Source organism: Musca autumnalis, unplaced genomic scaffold, assembly GCF_047663935.1.
Source record: "Musca autumnalis isolate F117 unplaced genomic scaffold, ASM4766393v1 scaffold_2, whole genome shotgun sequence".
NCBI lineage: Eukaryota > Metazoa > Arthropoda > Insecta > Diptera > Muscidae > Musca > Musca autumnalis.
In genome coordinates, this window is record NW_027411755.1 from 177,710,395 (window position 1) to 177,735,778 (window position 25,384).

Here is a 25,384-nt window from a genome sequence, read left to right on the forward strand (position 1 = left end):
ATATTTCCAATAGTGTTTTTTTAGTACAATGTTAGCAACCCAATCGCCCAAGCAGTTACACAATTAAATATTTACAAAATCTGTGAACACCCTCAGAACCAGACCAAAATTATTCAAAACCAAAATTTCATAAAACATACGTTTCGGTGTTAAAAAGCCAAACAACATTAAAATTTTGACGAATTTTTATCGAATTAGTTGCATCAAAAAGACCAACATCTTCTTTGGCCAGATATAGAAGAGGTGGGACACCAGCAGCAATAGAATATAGAGGTAATGGTAAAAGTTCATCCTCTGTTGGTGGGAAAAAAGAAAGAAAGATAGAAGAACATTCACTATGGGGATACTTATCAACTACGTTAGATAGGAATTGTATATTAATTAGAAATTAGTGCATTGTTCTCAGAAGTTGTAGCCCCGAGGTATGTGTAGACAACAAATGAATTACTTTGAAAATATATATAAGGTTTTATATATCTTCTAGCTATTTTGGTTTTTTTCAGGCATTTATATAATGTCTGTACATCAGGGTATCAACTTCCGAAATTTCCTATATGTATATTAAAAGTTCCCGCCTATTCGAAACATAGCAAAAACAGTCAAAAGAATATCAAACCTAAAATTCTTATAAAGCCAAGCATCCACAAAATTAATCCGCTGATGTTGTTCTTTTTTAAAAGTTTGGGTCGTGAATTTAGTGTCCAATATCTCCGATACAGTTTCCATAGAATCCACCGTATCATATGAAATATGGGTCATTAATGCAATATCATCATCCAAATCATAATCTTCGTCCAAATGTATATCAAATTTATTATTCTTATGAGGAGCTAAAGTAGAAAATGTTAATGAAAACAAAACATTGAGGTTATGTTATTAGATTGTGAGTGGGTGTTACAGATAATAAATACGGAAAAAGCACAAGTCACATAAAAAGGAAAATTTAGAAAACTAAATAATTTGAACAAATTGTATGTATAGGTTTCACGCTCTCGTACTTGTTAATGTTACTGAATATCCAATTTTCAATAAATTTATCTCGAATTTGAATGTCGGGTAGGAGAATTTCATAAATTGTATTTGTTTCCAAAATAACTTGTTCTTGTTCTTCTACCACGGCGGATGTTGATGATGCTGAAGCTGGTACATAACTATTTGGTCTAAATGAAACAGGTCCAGCTGCATAATGAGCTTGTGCCTTTTCTGAAATAATATTTTTTTTAATGTTAAACTAAAATCGAAAGCAATGAAGATGTTGTACGTTACAAATACAGTATATTTTTGATGTAATGATAACAAAAATGGTTTCAAAAATATAAAACTATTGCTTCTTTGGAACTTCTAAACAATTAAAATTAATCTACATTATTTTTGATTTCTCTTAAATATTTTTTTAGAAAAATCTAGATATAGTAGAAATCTCAATACAAATAAAATATTATTTATGAATTTGGGAATTTGTAATAACCAAAATACCCTTACATTTCTATGATTCTTCGTTTCAATTTAGGGTTCACAGAGATCTCATGGTGGTAACACCAGAAATTCACATGTTAATTCACATCTTAACGTAAACATTAACGAAATTCACTCGATTTTTACTGCCAATTCCATAGCTTAAACCTCATATGATATCCAATAGACTTCAGATGATTTCTCATTTGACCTATGCTCAAAGGAATTGACAGTTAAAATCCCCTCAATTTCGTAAATGTAAACGTCCATAAGAAATGTTTAAGTTAATGCAATAAAAAAACGAGTTGATTTGTCAAAAACTGTATTACTCTGTCAAAATTAAATCAGGTTGAATTGGGAAAAGCTAATCACTGTAAACAACACATTGCATGTGAGAACTGAAAAGTTCGATGACAGAGAAGCCACTCCAAAGGCGATATGTCTGATGAGCTGCTACCAACAGCGAAACCAGGTCACATAAAGGTGGTAGTGTGGGTTCGAATATTTTCCCTTTCAATTAAAAAAAATCTTATATCATTAACAGCCAGTTTCTGTATGTCGAAAGAAGAATGTATGCGAATGAAACACGCCCGAACTTTAGTTTTCGAAATAGTTTTACATTTGCTTTTGCTTCAAAACAAAAAACAAATTTGAAAAACACACAAGAGTTTGGACGTGTTTCTTTCGCACACATTATTCTTTCGACATACAGAAACAGGCTATAAGCTCGACTCTAACGAGAAATTAAAATTAATATTAAAATGATCTTCGCCCTAACAGGCAAAATTTTCAAATAAATCAGTTGATACTCGTATCATAAAGTGTGTTGACTTTCATTCAATGTAAGTGAAATCACATACAAAATTAAACATATTCAAATAAGTTTGTGCGGAAAGTTTTTCTTTAGCGAATAAACTTTTAATTAAGATTTCATCTAATATTAGGTAAAACCTAATCAAAATATGATGTAAAAAAATATAACCCTAATGTAAACTTGTCGTATGTTTTTTCTAAATTCCATTTTTCCATGAAAAAATTGGCAAAATGTTACAATAACGGTCTCTCCAAACAGTAGTTTACTTTCAAGAAACAGGGTCACTCTCTACACCAGCAATCGGCACACAACAACAAATTGAGCAAACTCTGCATGGTTTTTCAATGCGTTAAACGCGAGAGAAGCTCTCTCTGCTTGCTCGCGAGTAAAGGGCTGCGGAATGCTGCTCTACACATTTATGACTTGTTCATCAGGGATATACCAAAAGCACACCAGGAAATATGCTGCTAGCAACCGGCTTTTTCTATTGTGAAACAATTAGGCCCGTTATTACATACTTTCTGTAGTTAAATGTTGACTGGTATCGGACAGATAATCCGTTTTCAATTCTTACAAGTTTGCTTTTAATTTAATAAAATTAAAAGTGCGCCCGAGAGTATGCTTCACCAAAAGCAAGAAAAATTTGAGAGCAAATTCAAATGAAGGAAACATGATGTATACCAGCATCAGGCAACCCATACCAACGCACATTGCTTTGTTTGCATTAGTATTGGATACATAACATCCCAGCAAACCAATCGTACCGAGATCGTAACGAATTCGGACGATACGTCCGATATCTGATCCGAAATCGTAACGATATCTTAACGAAAGTTGTATGAAGTGGTTGAAATAATTTCGGAACGAAATGTCGGAGCGACATCGGATCGATTTCGGTCCGATTTCGTACCGAAATCTGAAGAAAATCCTTGGGAAATTCGGAAAGAAAATTTCTTTCCGACATTCATTCCGAAATCCGAACGAAATCGGTACAAAATCTAAACTATTTCCTCCCCGAAAAATCGTTTAGAAATAGGAACGAAATCTGAACGACTTTGCTTCCGAAATTGTTCAGACGTGTCGGACATCAGACATTTGGTTTGCTGGGATGCTTAATAGCAGCATTCGGCACACAACAACAACAATTTGAGCAAACTCTGTTGTCAGTGCATGGTTTTTCAATTAGTGAGTGGAGAGAGAGCTTTTCTTTGCTTGCTCGCAGGTAAAGAGGTGCCGAATTCTGCTTAATAGTCATTTCGCTAAGGGGACGCATACTTAAAAACAAAAGAAGCGACGCACAACCTTCTTCATTGCCTGCTCAGCTGAGACTAAATTGTTTTATTCTCTCCACATGTTGTATACGTGAATAAATGTACGCTCCCAAAGAGCGTGCGTGCAACCTTTGCCTGATGCTGATGTTTACAGACTTTTTTGCTCGGTATTACCATATTTTTACAAAATATATCATCTATTCTAAATGGAAGATGTAATAATGAATGCCTGGTTATTCGAACTTTATTCCTTACTTTTGTTAAAGAAGGGTATACCAAAAATGGACTTTAAAGACAAGATGTAGGAAAGGGCCTAAGGACCTGTTTCACTATGTCCAAAGAAAATGAATGCGAACGAAAAACATCTAAACTTTACTTCTCATAGTAATATAGACTTCGTTTTTGCTTCGAAAAAACTACAAAATTTGAAAATCATACACGAGTTAAGTAGTTTTTCTTTCGTTTTCATTTTCGTTCGACATAATGAAACAGGCTGTTAGTGAAAATAAATAACACTGTGCAACAAAATTCAATTTTTTTCAAAATGTTTCCATCAGCCGTGTAGATGACGAATGTTGAGCTAAAAATATGAGACACGTATATCGGCGTTTTTAAAGTTTACGTCGGAAAGTAATCAAAGTAGGCGGAGCAAGTTCCGCCCATTTCTAGTTTTTTTTTCGAAATTTTCGAGTTAAGATATCTTGGAATCCTCGCATATTAGGTATATAGTGTCTTTGGCAACTTTACTGAGGAGGATATGGGGAATATTTTTGATAAAAGTTTTAACCCTCATGCAGTTCATCAAAAGGGCCTTTTTGGTCTTTTTTACGAAAATCTTACAAAAACTCCTTTAAAATGTGATCATAACAAATTCAAATATTCTACAAAATTATTTGTCATAAAATTTTACTATAGAACACACCAAATCTGAAAATCTTATTTTATCGCCAGGAATTTCTAAAAATGAAAAACACGTTTTTGGGTTAAAGTTGGACTTTATCTGAGATTGTTCAAAACTGTCCCACAAAACATAATTGTAGGGAGATGACATCAACGACAAAAATATTCTTCATCAGATTTCACTAGGGGTCAATTTTGCTGAAAAAACATGAAAATATTTCCCAATTTTTTTGATGAAACATTTTGCCGTCTTTTTTCGATTTGATGCATGAAAGTAATATGAAACTTGGTTCTAGGTGAAAAGTGTCAAACGAAGAAAAATTCTACACAAAATCCAACTATGAGTTTCAGAATAAACCATACATCTAGGTAAACTACTTCCATAAGAAAAATAGTTTACAAATTTGTATATGTTAGGATGAAATTATTTGTTTTAATTTTGTACTGTTAATTTTACATAATTCCATGGTGGATCAAAATCTCACAAAATCCTTCATTTTTCTAGATCCAAGTTTTATATTACTTTCATGCATAAAGTCGAAAAAAACGGAAACATTTTTCATAAAAAAAAATGGGAAATATTTTCATGTTTTTTTCAGCAAAATTGATACTGATATTTTCATGATATATATAATGTAAATAGACATTTCATTTCTTTGGTGACCCATAGTGAAATTTGACGAACAATATTTTTGTCTTTGAAGCCATCTCTCTAAAATTATGTTTTGTGAGACAGTTTTGAACAATCTCAGATAAAGTCCGAGTTTAACCCTAAAACGTGTTTTTCATTTTTAGAGATTGCTGGCGTTTAGATAAGATTTACAGATTTAGTGTGTTCTGAGACCTATAGTAAAATTTTATGACGAATAATTTTGTGGAATATTTGAATTTGATATGATCACATTTTAAAGGAGTTTTTGAAAGATTTTCGAAAAAAGGACCAAAAAGACCCTTTTGATGAAGCGCATAAGGTTGAAACTTTTAACAAAAATATTCCCCATATCCTCCTCAGTAAAGTTGCCAAAGACACTATATACCTAAAATGCGAGGATTCCCAGATATCCTAACTCGAATATTTCGAAAAAACTAGAAATGTGCGGAACTTGCCCCGCCTACTTTGGTTACTTTCCGACGTAAACTTTAAAAACGCCGATACACGTGTCTCATATTTTTTTAGCTCTACTTTTATCATCTACTCGGCTTTCCTTGTCATTTTTTGGTTATCAATACCCGATCTATTCGAGCGATGAAAAACACAATCAAACAAGGAACACGTATGTATGTATATTAGAGTGGGGCGATTTGAACACCATCACGGGCGCCTGGAGTTTCTGATTCTTGGGATTGTACTGAGCAAAAAAGTCAACTAGACCATATGTCTACGGTGAAAATCGAGCCCCCGGATTTTGACTTGAAGTTTTTATTCAAGGATTTTTGTATATTTTGCAAAGAACAACCAAACCACTGAGATTTTCGATGCAACATAAAGACAATAATTGTAGCCAAGACAATAATAAAGAACTCTCTAGTACATCGCAAAAGCATTGGAACCCTCCTTCAGGCAGTTATGGCCTCGAGAAGGTGCACATTTTTCGGTAAATTTCGATAAATGACACTGTGCTACAAAATGGGACACAAATTCAGTGGGTGGAAAATCTCTTTTGGAGATGAAAGCCCTTGGTGAGTGTGCTAAGAACCCAAAAGGAAATTTTCACCATAGATCAAGTTTCCGAGATTTTGCGTGATTAATGGTTTAATTTTGGACCCTTAATTTGTGAGAAAATAGCTTTATATCTCTCTAAAACGTTATTGTAGCTTCATTTTGACATTACATGTCTTCAGTCAAATCGAATGGTGAATCTTTTTGTAGAATATTTCATCCCTCTAACTCCATTCCTTTTATGCCCTTTTCGTCCTTTATTTTTTGAACCGTAGTAAATGTACCACAAGACGAGATTTTACAACATCCAAATATTCTACAAAAATGTTCAGAAGATTTTAGGTACGGTTCTCATTGATGACCAATCGTTATTTCCCCGTTTTCATGGTCCTTTTTGACATTTCCCCGGTTTTTGTTCAGAAAACTATGTTTTGTTTATATGTATATTCGTTATTGGTCTGCGGTGCTTCTGAAATACTTACCGTAAATAGCTCTTGTAATGACGAACATGTTAATAAAGAATTTTATTAAAGGATAGATCCGGTTATCTACATTTTTGAACCGGATATTCTGATATCAAAACCGATGTTGGAACCGGTTCTAAGTAACCGATTAACCGTATATGTATATCATTAGAAAGCTAATAAAATGGTTAATCAAATGACCTCAAGTAGCTGATTACAACTTTGTTCGTTCCGAAGCTAGAACAAAAAAACCGCTTTCTCAAACCGATTTTGATGTAAAATATCAAAATCCGGGGGCTCGATTTTCACCGTAGACATATGGTCTAGTTGACTTTTTTGCTCAGTACAATCCCAATAATCAGAAACTCCAGGCGCCCGATAACACTTTTTTCCTTCCATACAAATCGCCCCGGTCTAATGTATATCATTTGTGAATTTAAGAAACATAAATAAAATTCAATAAAATATTTAACAAGTAAGTGCTTGAAATGATGAAAAGTGAGGTTTGACACACACAAAACAATAAGAACAAAATCCTACTTATCGATATCATTAAATATCCATGAATCAACAAAATGTTTTCGAACGGCTGGTGGTTCATCGGGAATTGATGGTGGTAATGGCATAAAGGATGCAACCATGGGAACAGAATCAGCATACTCCGGTGAAAGGGAGTAATATATTTGAAAATCGAACTCGTATTCTGAAATGCAAGTTTGAAAGTAAAATGTGTTTAATTTATTTCGGTACAGGAAAATAATGATAAAGAAGTAAGTGCCATATTTATTCGGTGCAGAAGAGGATAAATGTAACAAAAATAACTGGAAGTTGTAATATTTTTTAAAAAACGCTGTAATATGTACAATATACACCATTTCTTTGCATCAGGCAGTGCTTGATGTGTTTGAGAGAAAAATTCGAAATATCTACGGGTGAATCCGCCTTGACGGCGAATATCGATGTCGTATCAACCAAACATCAAGATACTTAGTTGTGCTTATAACAACCCTGCCGGTACATAAATTTGTTTAAAAGTAACTTATAACTAGTTTAAAAATTACCACAACATAAATTGACATAAATTAATTTAAAGGTAACATATAACTAGTTTAAAAATAACCACAACGAGTTATTTTTCGAATATTTTCCATTACGTCAACTAACTGCTTTAACATGGGAATGAGCTAGGCAGTGGGCAATGGTCCATCCCTGCAATACTTTTAACTAGTTATTTCATTTGTTATTCGAATATGCCAATTTGTAATTTGAATTTTTCCATTTGTAATTAAATTTTTTTCATTTGTAATTTCAACTGGAAATATTCAAATTACGAATGAAAAAATTCGAATAACAAATGAAATAAATCGAATTACAATTGGAATTCTCAAATTACATATGAAATGTTTCGAATTTAAACTGGAATTATCCGAAACACATGTGAAAATGGTGTAGTTGAAAAGTAGTGCTGTACTAGTCAGTTGTCCATGTTTAGTGTTCAATATATTAACCAGATATAGATGATTTTTCAACTAATTTGTTGTACAATAATGCATTTATAACTAACGACATTTTCCAACCGGTTGAGAAGTAAGTATGTGAGTTAGGCCGGGGCGATTTCAAAACCTTAATGGGCCCTTCGCGTTTCTGATTCCTGGGATTGAACTGAGCAAAAAAGTCTACTGGACCATATGTCTACGATGAAAATCGAGCCTCCCGATTTTGACTTTAAGTTCTTTATCCACTTTTTTTTTTGACATCTTGGCATATAACAGCCAAACCATTGAGATTTTCGAGCCAACACAAAGACAAAAATTGTAGCCAAGATAGTAATTAAGAACTCTCTAATACATCGCAAAAGCATTGGAACGCTTTTTCAGGCAGTTTTGTTCTCGAGAAAGTGCAAACTTTTCGGAAAATGTCGATAAATGACACTCAGTGTGTTCGTTTACTCAAAATTTGTACAAATTGTTACTGGATGTTGTTCGTTTACTCTTCAGTACAATGTAAAAGACCTTAGCCGATTACAAGAAGTTACTGAACTTGTACAAAATTGTACGAATTGTTGAGTAAACGAACACACCTACTGTGTTACAAAAGTTGACCAGAAAAATATTCAAGCTTTCTGATGCAAACTTCTATCGCGTTGGGATCCATGTTGCGTTCCAATGCTTTTGCGATGTATTAGAGAGATCTTAATTACTGCCTTGGCTACAATTTTTGTCTTGGTGTTGGCTCGAAAATCTCAATGGTTTGGCTGTTATATGCAAAGATGTCAAAAAACGTAGATAAAAAACTTAAAGTCAAAATCGGGAGGCTCGATTTTCATCGTAGACATATGGTCCAGTATACTTTTTTGCTCAGTTCAATCCCAGGAATCAAAAACGCGAAGGGCCTATTAAGGTTTTTTACCTTCCGCACAAATCGCCCCGGCCTAATGTGAGTATTCGATTACACAGTTATGACACATAATTAGGGAAAATAAATAACCAATACCCCAGTTGGTATATTCTGTAACTTTTATCAAACAAAAGAAATTTTAACAACTTTTTAATCGATAGAAGTTACAGAATAGGCATACAGGTGTGAGATAAGGAACACACCTTCGTTATACGTGTACACATATCGTTTGTGAATTGAAGTTAATGATACTTTTTTCAACTTTATCAATATTTGACAGAACACACATTTCAAATTTAATAAAAAAAAACCAATTTAACAAGTCATTGCTTGTAACGATCACCATTGAAAACTGACACACACAAAACAATAATAACAAAATCCTACTTATCGATATCATTAAATATCCACGAATCAATAAAATCTTGTCGAACGGCTGGTTCATTGGGATTGGATGGTGATAGTGTCAAAAATGATGAAATCAAGTACTCTATTTGAAAGTCGTGCCCGTATCCTGAAATGCAATTTATAAAGAAAAATGTGTTTAAAATTTATTTATTTTGGTACATGAAAATAAAGGTGAAGAATTAAAGCCAAAACACACCATAAACGTTTGAGTAAAGTTTGGCGTCATATACATATATAGAAATGTAGAAACTGAAACATAACTGTTAATTTGAATAACCCCTAAAAATAAAAAAAAGAAAATGTGCTAGATTGACTGGACACATAATTAGCACACCTCCAACAAATCACTAAATTTGTGAATAATTTCAATATTTTCGTCCATATTCAGTTTCAAATCCCTTTCGTTTGGGAATAAGTTCCAGTGTGCTTGTTATACTCTCCACCAGTCACCGACATTTCAGTGTCAGAACGAAATTATATAGGGTACATATTGGACTGATGGAAATTTTAGATTTTTTATTGTTTTATCGCTCTTTCCACATGTAAAAAAAATGTTAGCTGGTGCTGGATTCTTGTTCTATGAAAATTTGAAATGAAAAATATTTTCTTTATAATATTTTTCATTTGACAGTTTTCTCCTTTATAAAAGTTTTCATTTCACATTTTCATAGAAACAGAATTGAGCCCCTGGGTAATTTCACACATACATACATATGAAGAACATATGTGAGATTCAAAATAGATGAATATTAAAAGAGGCACATATGTATATGCATATAGTTAGATAGAGTCTATATAACCCAAACATTTCCTTGAGATTTAGAAGCTATAGGCTGTAAAAATTATTTACTTTATGTTAATGGACGTCAGGATACTAAGCACTACAGACAGTTCATGTACATATATGTACATTGTTCGTAATAAGTGCAAATTAAGATAAGTCTTAAATTGAATTTTTTTCTAATATGTTTTCGGCCAAGTTAGAGCTTGTGCAAATGACTTGAATTGTGAGTTAAGTTGTTTTGCAGTATGTTTACTTTGTTAAATCTGTATAAAGTTATGTCGCAAGAAATTATTTACGAATTTTTGGGTTTTAAATTTATTCGATGTAGCTGATGCAGGCATTTCAAAAAAAAAAAAAAAAGATTCAATATATTCATCTCCAAAACAACTATCACAATAGACTTGTTGATGAAATGCTGAAAAGAAGTGTATTAAATAAATATTGAATGTATTATGACAGTGAGTAAGCATATAAAGATTCAAATGAAGTAATTTTCAAATTAACAACAACATCGAATTATGATTAAATTACTAAAATCAGATATAAAGTAAGTATCGGAATTGCAATGAAATTAATGTTAAATTTGCAACACCTAATGTTATTGACAAAATAAGAGTATATGTTTTCTTTGTAAAACACTGTCGAACACGGTTATAAAGAACACCTTTCAACATAATAATTACCAGAATTCTGGGAAAATTAAAAAGAAATTCCACTTTACAAAATTTTCATAAACCTGAAGTTCGTTATAACCACCGTTTTCAACTTAACATAAATTTACTTTTGATCTCGTACTTATTTAGATTATTGAAAATCCATGTCTCAATGAACTCTTTACGAACTTTTGGTTCATCTTTAATAATATGAGGAATGTTTGTAGTAGTTGTATAAATCATAGGAGCAATTGTAGTTGGTATCATGAATGGTGTACCGCTACTAGGAAACCCTCCAAGTGGCATGGGTGGTATATGCTGAAGGTAGTATATTGGATAGTCTGGAAAAAAACATTTAATTTATTAAAGTAGATGTGTAAATGAACAATTACGCCAAAAGCCTAACATTTTAAAAATGATTTTGTTATAATAAAGGAGTAGGTATTTTATCAAAATTAAAAGGGTGTTTTAGGGGACACTTTCTTTTAGAATGGATCCTAAAGAGGACACTTTTTTATATATAGAGTCCTTGAGAGGACAATTTCTTATGGGATGGGTCTTTAAGGACAAATTTTGCAAATGGTACTTAAGAGGACATTTTGTTTTTAATTAAAAGAGACCTCAAGAGGACACTTCCTTATAAAAAGGGTACTTTAGAAGACACTTTATTATAAAAAGAGCCCGTTAATTGTTTTTCTTTTGAAAAGAGTGCTTCAGAGGACACTTTCTTATGGAAAAGGTGCTTATAACTACACTTTCTTAGAGAGGACACTTTCTTATAGAAAGGACCTATTTGTTGACAATTTCTTGTAGGAAGGGTTTTTAAGAGCACACTTCTTATAGAATGGAACCTTTTGAGAATACTTTCTTATAGAAAGGGTCTTTTTGAGGACACTTTCATAAAGAGATGGTCTTTTTAAGAACACTTTATTATAGAAATGATCCTTTTGAAGATACTTTCTTATAGAAAGGGTCCTTTTGCTGACAATTTCTTATAGAAAGGGTCCTTTTGAGGACACCTATAGAAAGGATCGTTTTGAAGGCACTTTCTTATAGAAAGGATCGTTTTGATAACACTTTCATATAGAATTGGTCCTTTTGCTGACACTTTCTTATAGAAAGGGCCCTTTGGGGACACCTATAGAAAGGATCTTTTTGAAGGCACTTTCTTATAGAGAGGGTCCTCTTTAGGACACTTTCTTACAGAAAGGGTCCTTTTGAGGACACTTTCTTACAGAAAGGGTCCTTTTGAGGACACTTTCTTACAGAAAGGGTCCTTTTGAGGACACTTTTCTATAGAAAGGGTCCCTTTGAGGACACATTCTCATAGAAAGGGTCCTTTTGAGGACACTTTCCTACAGAAAGGGTCATTTTGAGGACACTCTTTTATAGAAAGGGTCCTTTTGAGGACACCTTTTTAAAGAAAGTTTCTTTTTCAGGACACTTTCTTATAGAAAGGGTCCTTTTGAGGACACTTTCCTATATAAAGGGTCCTTTTGAGGACATTTTCTTATAGAAAGGGTCCTTTTGAGGACACTTTTCTATAGAAAGGGTCTTTTTGAGGACACTTTCTTATAGAAAGAGTCCTTTTGAGGACACTTTCTTATAGAAAGGGTCCTTTTGAGGAAACTTTTCTATAGCAAGGGTCTTTTTGAGGACACTTTCTTATAGAAGGGGCCCTTTTGAGGACACTCTCTTATAGAAAGGGTCCTATTGAAAGCGTCATTTTGAAGACACTTTCCTATAGAAAGGGTCCTTTTGAGGACACATTCTTATAAAAAGGGTCCTTTTGAGGACACTTTCTTATAGAAAGGGTCCTTTTGAGGACATTTTCTTACAGAAAGGGTCCTTTTTAGGACACTTTTTTATAGAAAGGGTCCCTTTTAGGACTCTTTCTTATAGAAAGGGTCCCTTTGAGGACACTTTCTTATAAAAAGGGTCCTTTTGAGGACACTTTCCTATAGGAAGGGTCTTTTGGGGACACTTTCCTATAGGAAGCGTCCTTTTGAGGACACTTTCTTATAGAAAGGGTCCTTTTGAGGACACTTTCTTATAGAAAGGTTCCTGTTGAGGACACTTTCTTATAGAAAGGGATCTTTTGAGGACACTTTCTTATAGAAAGGGTCCTTTTGGGGACACTTTCTTTTAAAAAATGGTTTTCAGAGGACACTTTCATACAGAAAGGGTGCTTTTGAGGACACTTTCTAATGGAAAGGAAGGAAGGAAGGACCCTTTTAAGGACACTTTCTTATAGAAAGGGTCCAGTTGAGAACACTTTGTTATAGAAAGGGTGACTCAGAGGACACTTTCCTATAGAAAGGGTATTTTTGAGGACACTTTATTATAGAAAGGGTCCTTTTGAGGACACTTTCCTATTGGAAGCGTCCTTTTGAGGACACTTTCTTATAGAAAGGGTGCTTTTGAGGACACTTTCTTATAGAAAGGGTCCTTTTGAGGACACTTTCTTATAGAAAGGGTCCTTTTGAGGACACTTTCTTATAGAAAGGGTCATTTTGCGGACACTTTCTTATAGAAATGGTCCTTTTGAGGACAATATCCTATCCAAAGGGTCCTTTTGAGGACACTTTCCTATAGAAAGGGTCCTTTTGAGGACACTTTCTTATAGAAAGGGTCCTTTTGAGGACACTTTCTTATAGAAAGGGTCATTTTGCGGACACTTTCTTATAGAAATGGTCCTTTTGAGGACAATATCCTATCCAAAGGGTCCTTTTGAGGACACTTTCCTATAGAAAGGGTCCTTTTGAGGACACTTTCTTATAGAAATGGTCCTTTTGAGAACACTCTCTTATAGAAAGGTTCTTGTTGAGGACACTTTCTTATAGAAACGGTCCTTTTGAGGACACTTTGTCAAAAAAAGGGTCCTTTGAGGACGCTTTCCTGTAGAAAGGGATCTTTTCAGGACACTTTCTTATAGAAAGAGCCCTTTTGAGGACACTTTTCTATAAAAATGGTCATTTTGAAGACAATTTTCTATAGAAAGTGTCCTTTTGAGGACACTTTCTCATAGAAAGGGTTCTTTTGAGGACACTTTTTTATTGAAAATGGGCTTCAGAGGACATTTGTTTATAGAAAGGGCCTTTTTGATGACACTTTCATATAGAAAGGGTGCTTTTAAGGACACGTTATTATAGAAAGGATCCTTTTGAGAACACTTTCTTGTAGGAAGGATCCTTTTGAGGACACTTTCTTATAGAAAGGATCCTTTTGAAGACACATTCTTATAGAAAGGGTATTTTTGAGGACACCTGCCTATAGAGAGGGTCCTTTTGAGGACACTTTCTTATAGAAAGGGTCCTTTTGGGAACACTTTCTTATAGAAAATGGGCTTCAGAGGACATTTCTTTATAGAAAGGGCCTTTTTGATGACACTTTCATTTAGAAAGGGTGCTTTAAAGGACACGTTATTACAGAAAGGATCCTTTTGAGAACACTTTCTTATAGAAAGGATCCTTTTGAAGACACTTTCTTATAGAAAGGGTCCTTTTGAGGACACCTGCCTATAGAGAGGGTCCTTTTGAGGACACTTTCTTATAGAAAGGGTCCTTTTGAGGACACTCTCCTATAGAAAGGGTCCTTTTCTGGACACTTTCTTATAGAAAGGGTCCTTTTGAGGACACTTTCTTATGGAAAGGATCCTTTTGAAGACACTTTCTTATAGAAAGGGTCCTTTTGGGAACACTTTCTTATAGAAAATGGGCTTCAGAGGACATTTCTTTATAGAAAGGGCCTTTTTGATGACACTTTCATATAGAAAGGGTGCTTTTAAGGACACGTTATTATAGAAAGGATCCTTTTGAGAACACTTTCTTGTAGGAAGGATCCTTTGAGGACACTTTCTTATAGAAAGGATCCTTTTGAAGACACTTTCTTATAGAAAGGCTCCTTTTGAGGACACCTGCCTATAGAGAGGGTCCTTTTTAGGACACTTTCTTATAGAAAGGGTCCTTTTAAGGACACTCTCCTATAGAAAGGGTCCTTTTCAGGACACTTTCTTATAGAAAGGGTCCTTTTGAGGACACTTCCCTATGGAAAGGATCCTTTTGAAGACACTTTCTTATAAAAAAGGCCCTTTTGAGGACACTTTATTATAGAAAGGGTCCTTTTGAGGACACTTTCCTATAGAAAGGGTCCTTTTGAGGACACTTTCCTATAGAAAACGTCCTTTGAGGGGTCCTTTTGAGGACACTTTCTAATAGAAAGGGTCCTTTTGAGGACACGTTCTTATAGAAAGGGTCCTTTTGAGGACACTTGTCTATGGAAAGGGTCCGTTTGAGGACACTTTTCTATAGAAGGGGTCCTTTTGAGGACACTTTCTTATAAAAAGTGTCCTTTAGATGACATTTTCTTTAGAAAGGGTGTTTCAGAAGACATTTTCTTACAGAATGGGTCCTTTTGAGGAGACTTTCTTAAAAAGGGGTGCTTCAGAGGGCACTTTTTTATAGAAAGGGTCCCTTTGGGGATAGTGTCTTATAAGAAGGGACTCTTTTGAAAACACTTTCTTATAGAACGGATGCTTGAGGAGGATACTTCTTATATAAGGGGTCTTTTTGAGGAAAGGGTGCTTTGGAAGACACTTTCTTATGGAATGGATTCGCTAGAAGACAATTTCTTATAGAAAGGGTGCTTTGGAAGGCCTTTACTTAGAGAAAGGGCTCTTTTGAGGTCACTCTCTTATAAAAAGGGCCCTTTTGATGGCACTTTCTTATAGAATGGGTCGTTTTGCGGATACTTTTTTATAAAAAAGTTCTTCAGAGCCCACGTTCATTTGGGAATTGTGCTTTAGAGAATACATTCATTTGGAAAGGGTGCTTCAGAAGACACTTTCTTTAAGAAAGGGTACTGTTGAGGACACTTTCTTTAAGAAAGGGTACTGTTGAGGACACCTTCTTATAGCAAGCCCTTTAGGACACTTTCTTATGGAAAGGTGTTTCAGAGCTCACTTTCTTAGTTTTTCATTTTATAGTTTCCAATATAATTTACAAATTTTGCATACAAAAACAAACACATTAACATACAAACACACACATAAATTTAAAAACATATTAAAATTTTAGGTACTTCTCAATATTTGTAAATAGCCAATTTTCTATAAAATTTTTGCGAACATTTATTGTGGGCGTTGCTACATCCGATGTATCATCATCTTCGGCAGAATATGGTGCAATGTAGTTAGGTCTAAATCCACCTCCGCCTCCAGATCTTAAGAAAAACATGCGAAAAGGGACTGCGGAAAACTCTATGAAAATTTTAAAGGAAATTCCAATTTTTTAAAAGTTCAGAAAAGTGTGAATTCATTTTTTTTATAATTAAAATTTTCAATAAGTAAAAAAAAATAATATTTTCTCTTTATTGAATTTTACAGCGTGGAGCAAAGTATAAATTCAAATTTATTCTGCTTATGTAGCTTCGGCAAAAATGGCGGATGTAGTGGTCGGCGGCACATTGCTTTACACTCAACGAAATACAGTAGAATCCTGATAAGTCGTAATCCAAGGGATTTGTCATTTTTTACGAATTCTATCGCTTCAACGTACATACAGTTTATAATGATTTATGGAAATTTTTGATTTATCGGCCCAATTCTCCAGTATTATGTTATTTACATAGATGTCATGCTACAGAGTTTAATTAATACTATTTGAATAATGATGCTACCGCCATAGATGCCGTGATACCCTGAAGGCCACTTAGTACAGGAGAATTAGTCACAAAGTTTAATGGAAAGATAGAAATTAAAACTTTATACTTTTTGATATCGCTAAAAATCCAGCTGTCCACAAAGTTGTTTCGTATTGTAAATTTATTAGCTAAAGATTGATCCGCAGAGATATGATTTGATATTCTTATATCGATCTCCTCATCAATTTCTTCTTCTTCTTCAAACATATAAAATTTCAATCCTGATCTGAAGTAAAATTCTTCTTCATCTGGAATGAAAATCATACACAATAATGAAGGATATTTTTCACGCAAAAACTTATAGAAAGGGTGCTTTGGAGCACACTTTCTTATGGAAAGGGTGCTTTGGAGGACACTTTTTATAGAAAGGGTGCTTTGGAGGACACTTTCCTATAGAAAGGGTGCTTTGGAAGACACTTTATTATAGAAAGGGTGCTTTGGAGGACACTTTCTTATAGAAAGGGTGCTTTGGAGGCCACATTCTTATAGAAAGGGTGCTTCGGAGGACACTTTCTTATAGAATGGGTGTATTGGAAGACACTTTCTTATAGAAAGGGTACTTTGGAGGACACTTTTTTATAGAAAGGGTACTTTGGAGGATGCTTTCTCATAAAATGGGTACTTTGGAGGATGCTTTCTCATAAAATGGGTGCTTTTGAGGACACTTACTTGTAGAAAGTGGGCTTTAGAGGACACTTTCCTAAAGGAAGGGTGCTTTGGAGAACACTTTCTTATATAAAGGGTGCTTTGGAGAACACTTTCTTATAGAAAGGGTGCATTGGAGGACACATTATTATAAAAAGGTTGCTTTGGAGGACACATTCTTATAGAAAGGTTGCTTTGGAGGACACATTCTTATAGAAAGGGTGCTTTGGAGGACACATTTTTATAAAAAGGTTGCTTTGGAAGAGACTTTCCTATTGAGAGGGTGCTTTGGAGGACACATTCTTATAAAAAGGTTGCTTTAGAGGATGCTTTCTCATAAAATGGGTACTTTGGAGGATACTTTCTCATAAAATGGGTGCTTTGGAGGATACTTACTTGTAGAAAGTGGGCTTTAGAGGACACTTTCTTAAAGAATATGTGCTTTAGGGGACACTTTCCTAAAGAAAGGGTGCTTTGGAGAACACTTTCTTATAGAAAGGGTGCTTTGGAGGAAACTTTCTTATAGAAAGGGTGTTTAGAGGAACACTTTCTTACAGAAAGAGTGCTTTGCAGGACACTTTCATATAGAAAGGGTTCTTTGGAGGACACATTCTTATAGAAAGGTTGCTTTGGAGGACACTTTCTTATAGAAAGGTTGCTTTGGAGGACACATTCTCATAGAAAGGGTGCTTTGGAGGACACTTTCTTATAGAATGGGTGTATTGGAAGACACTTTCTTATAGAAAGGGTGCTTTGGAGGCCACATTCGTATAGAAAGGGTGATTTGGAGGTACTTTCTTATAGAATGGGTGTATTGGAGGACACTTTTTTATAGAAAGTGTGCTTTGGAGGACACATTTTTATAGAGAGGGTACTTTGGAGGATACTTTCTTATAAACTGGGTGCTTTGGAGGACACATTCTTATAGAAAGGTTGCTTGGGAGGACACATTCTTATAGAAAGGTTGCTTTGGAAGACACTTTCCTATTGAGAGGGTGCTTTGGAGGACACATTCTTATAGAAAGGTTGCTTGGGAGGACACATTCTTATAGAAAGGTTGCTTTGGAAGACACTTTCCTATTGAGAGGGTGCTTTGGAGGACACATTCTTATAGAAAGGGTGCTTTGGAGGACACTTTCTTATAGAAAGGGTGCTTTGGAGGGCACTTTCTTATAGAAAGGGTGCTTTGGAGGATACTTTCTTATAGAAAGGGTGCTTTGGAGGATACTTTCTTATAGAAAGGGTGTTTGGAGGACACTTTCTTATAGAAAGTGTGCTTTGGAGGGCACTTTCTTATAGAAAGGGTGCTTTGGTAGGCACTTTCCTATTGAAAGGGTGCTTTGGAAGACACTTTCCTATTGAAAGGGTGCTTTGGAAGACACTTTCCTATTGAAAGGATGCTTTGGAGGACATTTTCTTATGGAAAGAGTGCTTTTGAGGACAGTTTCTTATAGAAAGGTTGGTTTAGAGGACACTTTCTTATAGAAAGGGTGCTTTGGAGGACACTTTCTTATAGAAAGGGTGCTTTGGAGGGCACTTTCTTATAGAAAGGGTGCTTTGGAGGATACTTTCTTATAGAAAGGATGATTTTGAGTACACTTTCTTATAGAAAGAGTGCTTTGGAAGACACTTTCCTATTGAAAGAGTGCTTTGGAAGACACTTTCTTATAGAAAGGGTGCTTCGGAAGACACTTTTCTATAGAAAGGTTGGTTTGGAGGACACTTTCTTATAGAAAGAGTGCTTTGGAAGACACTTTCCTATTGAAAGAGTGCTTTGGAAGACACTTTCTTATAGAAAGGGTGCTTCGGAAGACACTTTTCTATAGAAAGGTTGGTTTGGAGGACACTTTCTTATAGAAAGAGTGCTTTGGAGGACACTTTCTTATAGAAAGTGTGCTTTGGAGGATACTTTCTTATAGAAAGGGTGCTTTGGAGGACACTTTCTTATAGAAAGGGTGCTTTGGAGGACACTTTCTTATAGAAAGGGTGCTTTGTAAGACACTTTCCTATTAAAAGGGTGTTTTGGAGGACACTTTCTTATAGAAAGGGTGCTTTGGTAGACACTTTCCTATTGAAAGGGTGCTTTGGAAGACACTTTCCTATTGAAAGGGTGCTTTGGAAGACACTTTCCTATTGAAAGGATGCTTTGGAAGACAATTTCCTATTGAAAGGATGCTTTGGAAGACAATTTCCTATTGAAAGGATGCTTTGGAGGACACTTTCTTATAGAATGGGTGCTTTGGAGGACACTTTCTTATAGAAAGGGTGCTTTGGAAGACACTTTTCTATAGAAAGGTTGGTTTGGAGGACACTTTCTTATAGAAAGAGTGCTTTGGAGGACACTTTCTTATAGAAAGGGTGCTTTGGAGGACACTTTCTTATAGAAAGGGTGCCTTGTAAGACACTTTCCTATTGAAAGGGTGTTTTGGAGGACACTTTCTTATAGAAAGGGTGCTTTGGTAGACACTTTCCTATTGAAAGGATGCTTTGGAAGACACTTTCCTATTGAAAGGATGCTTTGGAAGACACTTTCCTATTGAAAGGGTGCTTTGGAAGACACTTTCCTATTGAAAGGATGCTTTGGCAGACAATTTCCTATTGAAAGGATGCTTTGGAGGACACTTTCTTATAGAAAGGGTGCCTTGTAAGACACTTTCCTATTGAAAGGGTGTTTTGGAGGACACTTTCTTATAGAAAGGGTGCTTTGGTAGACACTTTCCTATTGAAAGGATGCTTTGGCAGACAATTTCCTATTGAAAGGATGCTTTGGAAGACACTTTCCTATTGAAAGGGTGCTTTGGAAGACACTTTCCTATTGAAAGGATGCTTTGGCAGACAATTTCCTATTGAAAGGATGCTTTGGAGGACACTTTCTTATAGAAAGGGTGCTTTGGAAGACACTTTCCTATAGAAAGGGTGCTTTGGAGGACACTTTCTTATAAAAAGGGTGCTTTGGAGGACACTTTCTTATAGAAAGGGTGCTTTGGAGGACACATTCTTATAGAAAGGGTGCTTTGGAGGACACATTCTTATAGAAAGGGTGCTTTGGAGGACACTTTCTTATAGAAAGGGTACTTTAGAGGATACTTTCTTATAGAAAGGGTGCTTTGGAGGACACTTTCTTATATAAAGCTTGGTTGGGAGAACACTTTCTTATAGAAAGGGTGCTTTGGAGGACACTTTCTTATAGAAAGGGTGCTTTGGAGGACACTTTCTTATATAAGGGGTGCTTTGGAGGACACTTTCTTATAGAAAGGGTGCTTTGCAGGACACTTTTTTATAGAAACTGTGCTTTGGAGGACACTGTCTTATAGAAAGGGTGCTTTAGAGGACACTTTCTTATAGAAAGGGAGGACATTTTCTTATAGAAAGGATGCTTTGGAGGCCACATTCTTATAGAAAGGGTGATTTGGAGAGAGTTTCTTATAGACTGGGTGTATTGGAAGACACTTTCTTATAGAAAGAGTGCTTTGAAGTCACATTCTTATAGAAAGGGTACTTTGGAGGACACTTTCTTATAGAATGGGTGGTTTGGTGGCCATTTATTATAGAAAGGGTGCTTTGGAGGACACTTTTTTATAGAAAGGGTACTTTGAAGGATACTTTCTTATAAAATGGGTGCTTTGGAGGACACTTTTTAATAGAAAAGGTACTTTGGAGTATGCTTTCTCATAAAATGGGTGCTTTGGAGGACACTTACTTGTAGAAAGTGGGCTGTAGAGGACACTTTCCTAAAGAAAGGGTGCTTTGCAAGACACTTTCTTATAGAAAGGGTGCTTTGCAGGACACATTCTTATAGAAAGGTTAATTTTCAAGACAATGCCTTATAGAGTGAATGTTTATGAGGACACTTCTTATAGAATGGAGCCCCTGAAGAACTATCTATACAAAATGTTCCGATGTCTTGAAATGGGGTTTTAGAAGACAGAACGTTTCTTTTAAGAACGCGTGCTTAAAATCTTTTATTTAATTAAAACCAAGTGGAAGATCGTTTCTGATATGAAGGTTTCATTTGAGTGCATGCTTTTTTACAGGATGCGTGCTTGTGAGGACTCTTTCTTGTAGATCCACTATTGAATCTTCAGATCCGGAGTGTACTTGTGTAAATATGTACTCCATTCGTCCAAAATATATGTACATATGTATCTTTAATAATTCTACATGCAAACAAATTTACTACAGTTGATACTTTATCTATACGAGTAAATTGCAAGTCTCTGATATTATGTATATATGTATTTACAGCTGTTTCTCAGCACATGCACAAACATTGTGCAAACTTTAGTACTCGTAAATGTATATTCATACTTATTTGAATCATGAAATATCCAAGTTTCACAAAAATCCTGACGAACTGTTATAATTAGTGGAGATTTTTCTATAGGGTTTTTTGTTTTTGTTTCCTTTGATGGCAGTTTTGACGTGAGTACATTCTCATTGTTGGCTGACATAAAGTATCTGGGCTTTGAATATTTACTGTATAAATTAATTGGTGAAAAAGTTCTCCGGCGCCAGTACACAAATGAATGTTCATCGCATATGTCCTCCTCTATGAACACTGAAACTAGGATTTATATAATAAATTACCATAAAATAAAAAATACGCTATAGTAGGAAATTAAAAGAGGCTATACGTCGAACCTCGATTATCCGGGAATCGATTATTCGTAAACCTCCATTATCCGGGAAAGGAAACACACATATTTTATTTTATTTTACAGCGATTAACCGTGAAAATCTTTATGATTCGGGATAATAATTCATTCGACAAAATTTCAAAGGAAAAACAATGCGTAGATGAATTATTTTAGAACAGTTTCAATATTTTAAACTTCACATTAATTTCATAATTGCTCTTATATACAAATATTTGCTATAACGCATATTTTTTGATTAAAAATTTATGAGAAACAGTCTCCATTATCCGGGAAAATCGATTATCTGTAATGCCTCCTGTCCCGATCATTACCGATAATCGAGGTCCGACTGTATTATATTTTTGTTTTACTGTAGTGCCGCTCTCTTTTTTTTCAAGGTCCATCTCATGGCACAAACACAATTTTTTGTGTAGTTTGCTGTTGTTTTAAGCACCAAAAATGTTGCTTTTGTACAATCAGAGTAGCTCTCTTTTAGATAATCCTCCCAGAGAAAAAGTACCCCCTTTTCTTATAGAAGAGACCGCATGCGAAAGCGACGTTTTCGTATGCAATGGGTGTCTTAGAGTCAGACATAGCCACTTATAGAAATAGTGGTCCTGAGTTATACGAGGGTTGTTTTAAAGATTTTTTTTGATATAGAGTGCTTTTGCAGATGATATTTTAAAGCAATGGATGTTTTAATGGCCATTTTTAGCGAATAGGTGCTTTCTAGGACCTATTTTTATAAAAAATAGCGATTGAAAATGAAATAACTACATATAATTTAATTTAGAGTTTGGTAATCTAGTTCCTATTTCACTGTACTAGTTCCAAGCTGTATGAGTAACGTCATAAAATCTAACGTGTGATATTAAGTATACACAGTTTGTTTGAACAAATTGCATGAGCCATTGGAACTACTTAGTGAACTAGATAGTTCCATATAGTTCATTTGGCACAACTCTAATTCAATAATCATCAAAAAGTTTACATCCAAAATTACAGTTTTTTTGTTGTTGTAGCTGTATTTTATATGCGTGTATGTTCGTTGTTTGCTCAATCTGGCTCTGGGTGTATCTCCAGTTCTAGAAATGGTTTGTTTTGGTTTTTCAGTGGCTGAGGGTATATCTCCGTCAGCCCAGCTGACTGATACTTTCTTATTTGTTATAGTACTTTTAGGTAGTAGTAACTACTTACAAAACCTACCTACTAGAATAACTAGTTATTTTATGGCCACTAGAAGTAGAAAAATAAGCACAAAACATATGTATGTTCTATTTTTAAAACAGTTGAGGTGGAATTTCTTTCCATTTTTAACACACTTAATATTTATACCCTCCACCATAATATGAAGGGATAATTGAATTTGTCATTCCGTTTGTAACACATCGAAATATTCATCGGAGTGTTAGCGGCGCAATATGTGGAAAAAATATTCCTTTCGAGAACAAACGATTTGAACACACGAAATTTTATTTGGGAATGAAAAAAATATTTTCACATTGACAATACAACAAAATTCTAAAGTCAAAGCATACTTGATTGATATAAAATAATATTATAATGAAAATTACAAACTAAGTCGATTGAATCTCTAACACCCTTCCTCAATCGATTTCCACACCAACAGATTTTCTGAATTTTACAAATGTTGATACAGGGAGCGGTTTCGTTAGCATGTCTGCTACCATTAACTCACTAGGGCAATACTTGCATATTATATTTTGTTTTTCAATGTGATCCTTCACAAAATGAACTTTGGTGTCAATGTGTTTTGTCCTATTGCTAAGTTTTTCTTCCTTAATGAGTCGTAAGCAACTTTGATTGTCTTCAAATATTGTTGTTGGTAATTCTTGACTGATTCGCATATCGCTTAATAATCGTCTAATCCATATGGCTTCTTTGCATGCTTCGGAAAGGGCAACAAATTCAGCTTCTGTAGACGAAAGTGATACGCATGTTTGTTTTCTACATGACCAACTGATAGTACCGCCGTTAATTTGAAATATGTAACCAGAGTTTGATTTCCTTTCAACCCTGTCTTCGGCCCAATTTGCGTCGGCGTAGCCTTTTAATATATATTGCTCGGCATTAACACAGTTTAGTCGCAAGAAATACTCACTGGTTCCCTTTAGGTACTTGAGGGCCCGTTTCAATTTCATCCAATCTTCTTGAGTTGGTGCACTCACTTTTTGAGCCAAAATTGAAATACTAGCGGCTATATCAGGCCTAAAGTTGACACTTATGTATAGTAGTGATCCAATTAATTTTTGATATTTTGTGTTATCAAGCAGCTGCTCTGATTCAGACTTTCCATATCCTGGATCTATAGGGTACTTTGAATCTTTCGAATTCTCCATTCCAAATTCTTTGACCAAGTCCTTAATGTACTTTCTCTGACGAATACAAAAGTTCGACAATTTGTCTTGAAAAATTTCCAAACCCAAATAGTGGTTCGCCATTCCAAGGTTACTTATAACAAAGTTACCTCTGAGTAATGTTTCTACTTCGTCGACGTTTGACTTCTCTTCGCTAGCAACCAATATGTCATCAACGTAAATTAACACATACGTTATCCCTTCCTCGTTGGTGCATTTTGTGTAGAGACATGGGTCTGCTGTTGACTGTTCGAAACCTCCATTACTCAAAACGTTATGGAGCGTATTGTTCCATACATGAGCAGCTTGTTTGAGTCCATATATGCTTTTATTCAGTTTACATACCAGTTTCTTTCCGCTCTCTTTCATATATATGGTTTCCTGCAATTCACCATTGAAAAACGCTGATTTTACATCGAAGTGAACAACTGACATTTTCTTTGCTCCTGCTACGGACAACAAGGTCCGTAAAGTCGTTTGTCTCACTACCGGAGCAAAAACTTCATCGTAATCCTGACCATATTTTTGAGAGTATCCACGAGCTACCAGTCGAGCTTTATACCTTTGAACTGTTCCTTCAGCATTCCGTTTTATTTTGAATGTCCACTTTGAGCTAACGATATTTGCATTCTGCGGAGGCACCACGAGCTCCCACGTATTCAGTTTCTTTAGACATGTTATTTCTTCTTTCATCGCTTTTATCCACTCTGTACGCTGTTCTGATTGTAAAGCGTCGTTAAAAGTTTTTGGTTCCTGAAATTCTTCATTATTTTGAGCACTATACCCGTACTTTGCAGCAGGTTTTCCTTTTGTTTCACGAGTTGATCTGCGCAATTGTAGTGGTTCATTTGTATCATCTGAAGAGATTTCAATTTGATCTTCCATGCTTTCAAAAAATACATCTTCTTCGGACTGAATATCATCGGCTAAATTCTGTACATGACCCTCATCACGAGTATTATTGGAATTTGCTTCTCTTGTAAAAACATCGAGTTGTACTTCCGAGTTGTTGTGGTTTGAATTCTCACTGCTCTCGTTATATACATTAGTCGTTGTAAATTTTGCGTCTCTGCTAATAGTTACCTTCTTGGTAATTGGATTAACAAATCTGTATCCTTTTGTGTTCTGGTCATAACCCATGAAAGTTAAAATTTCAGTTTTCTCATCTAACTTTCGGCGTTTTTCTTTTGGTATAAGGACATGAGCTTTCGATCCAAA

At 35.0% G+C, this 25,384-nt stretch overlaps 1 protein-coding gene across 11 annotated transcripts in view; it reads right to left on the reverse strand.

The window, feature by feature from the left end:
• Tep2 (Thioester-containing protein 2) overlaps window positions 1-25,384 on the reverse strand; it is a 109,156-nt gene that overhangs the window by 21,466 nt on the left and 62,306 nt on the right. The window contains exon 5 of one of the 11 annotated variants that reach the window (XM_073970094.1): window positions 141-294. The exons of 5 other annotated variants lie outside the window; for them this stretch is intronic. In XM_073970094.1, the coding sequence (XP_073826195.1) occupies window positions 141-294 (154 nt within the window). Of the gene's footprint in view, window positions 1-140; window positions 295-616; window positions 831-7,104; window positions 7,268-9,348; window positions 9,476-10,948; window positions 11,148-16,573; window positions 16,755-25,384 lie in introns of all 11 variants that reach the window. 5 more of the 11 variants (XM_073970086.1, XM_073970092.1, XM_073970095.1 and 2 more) reach the window with 5 other exon arrangements.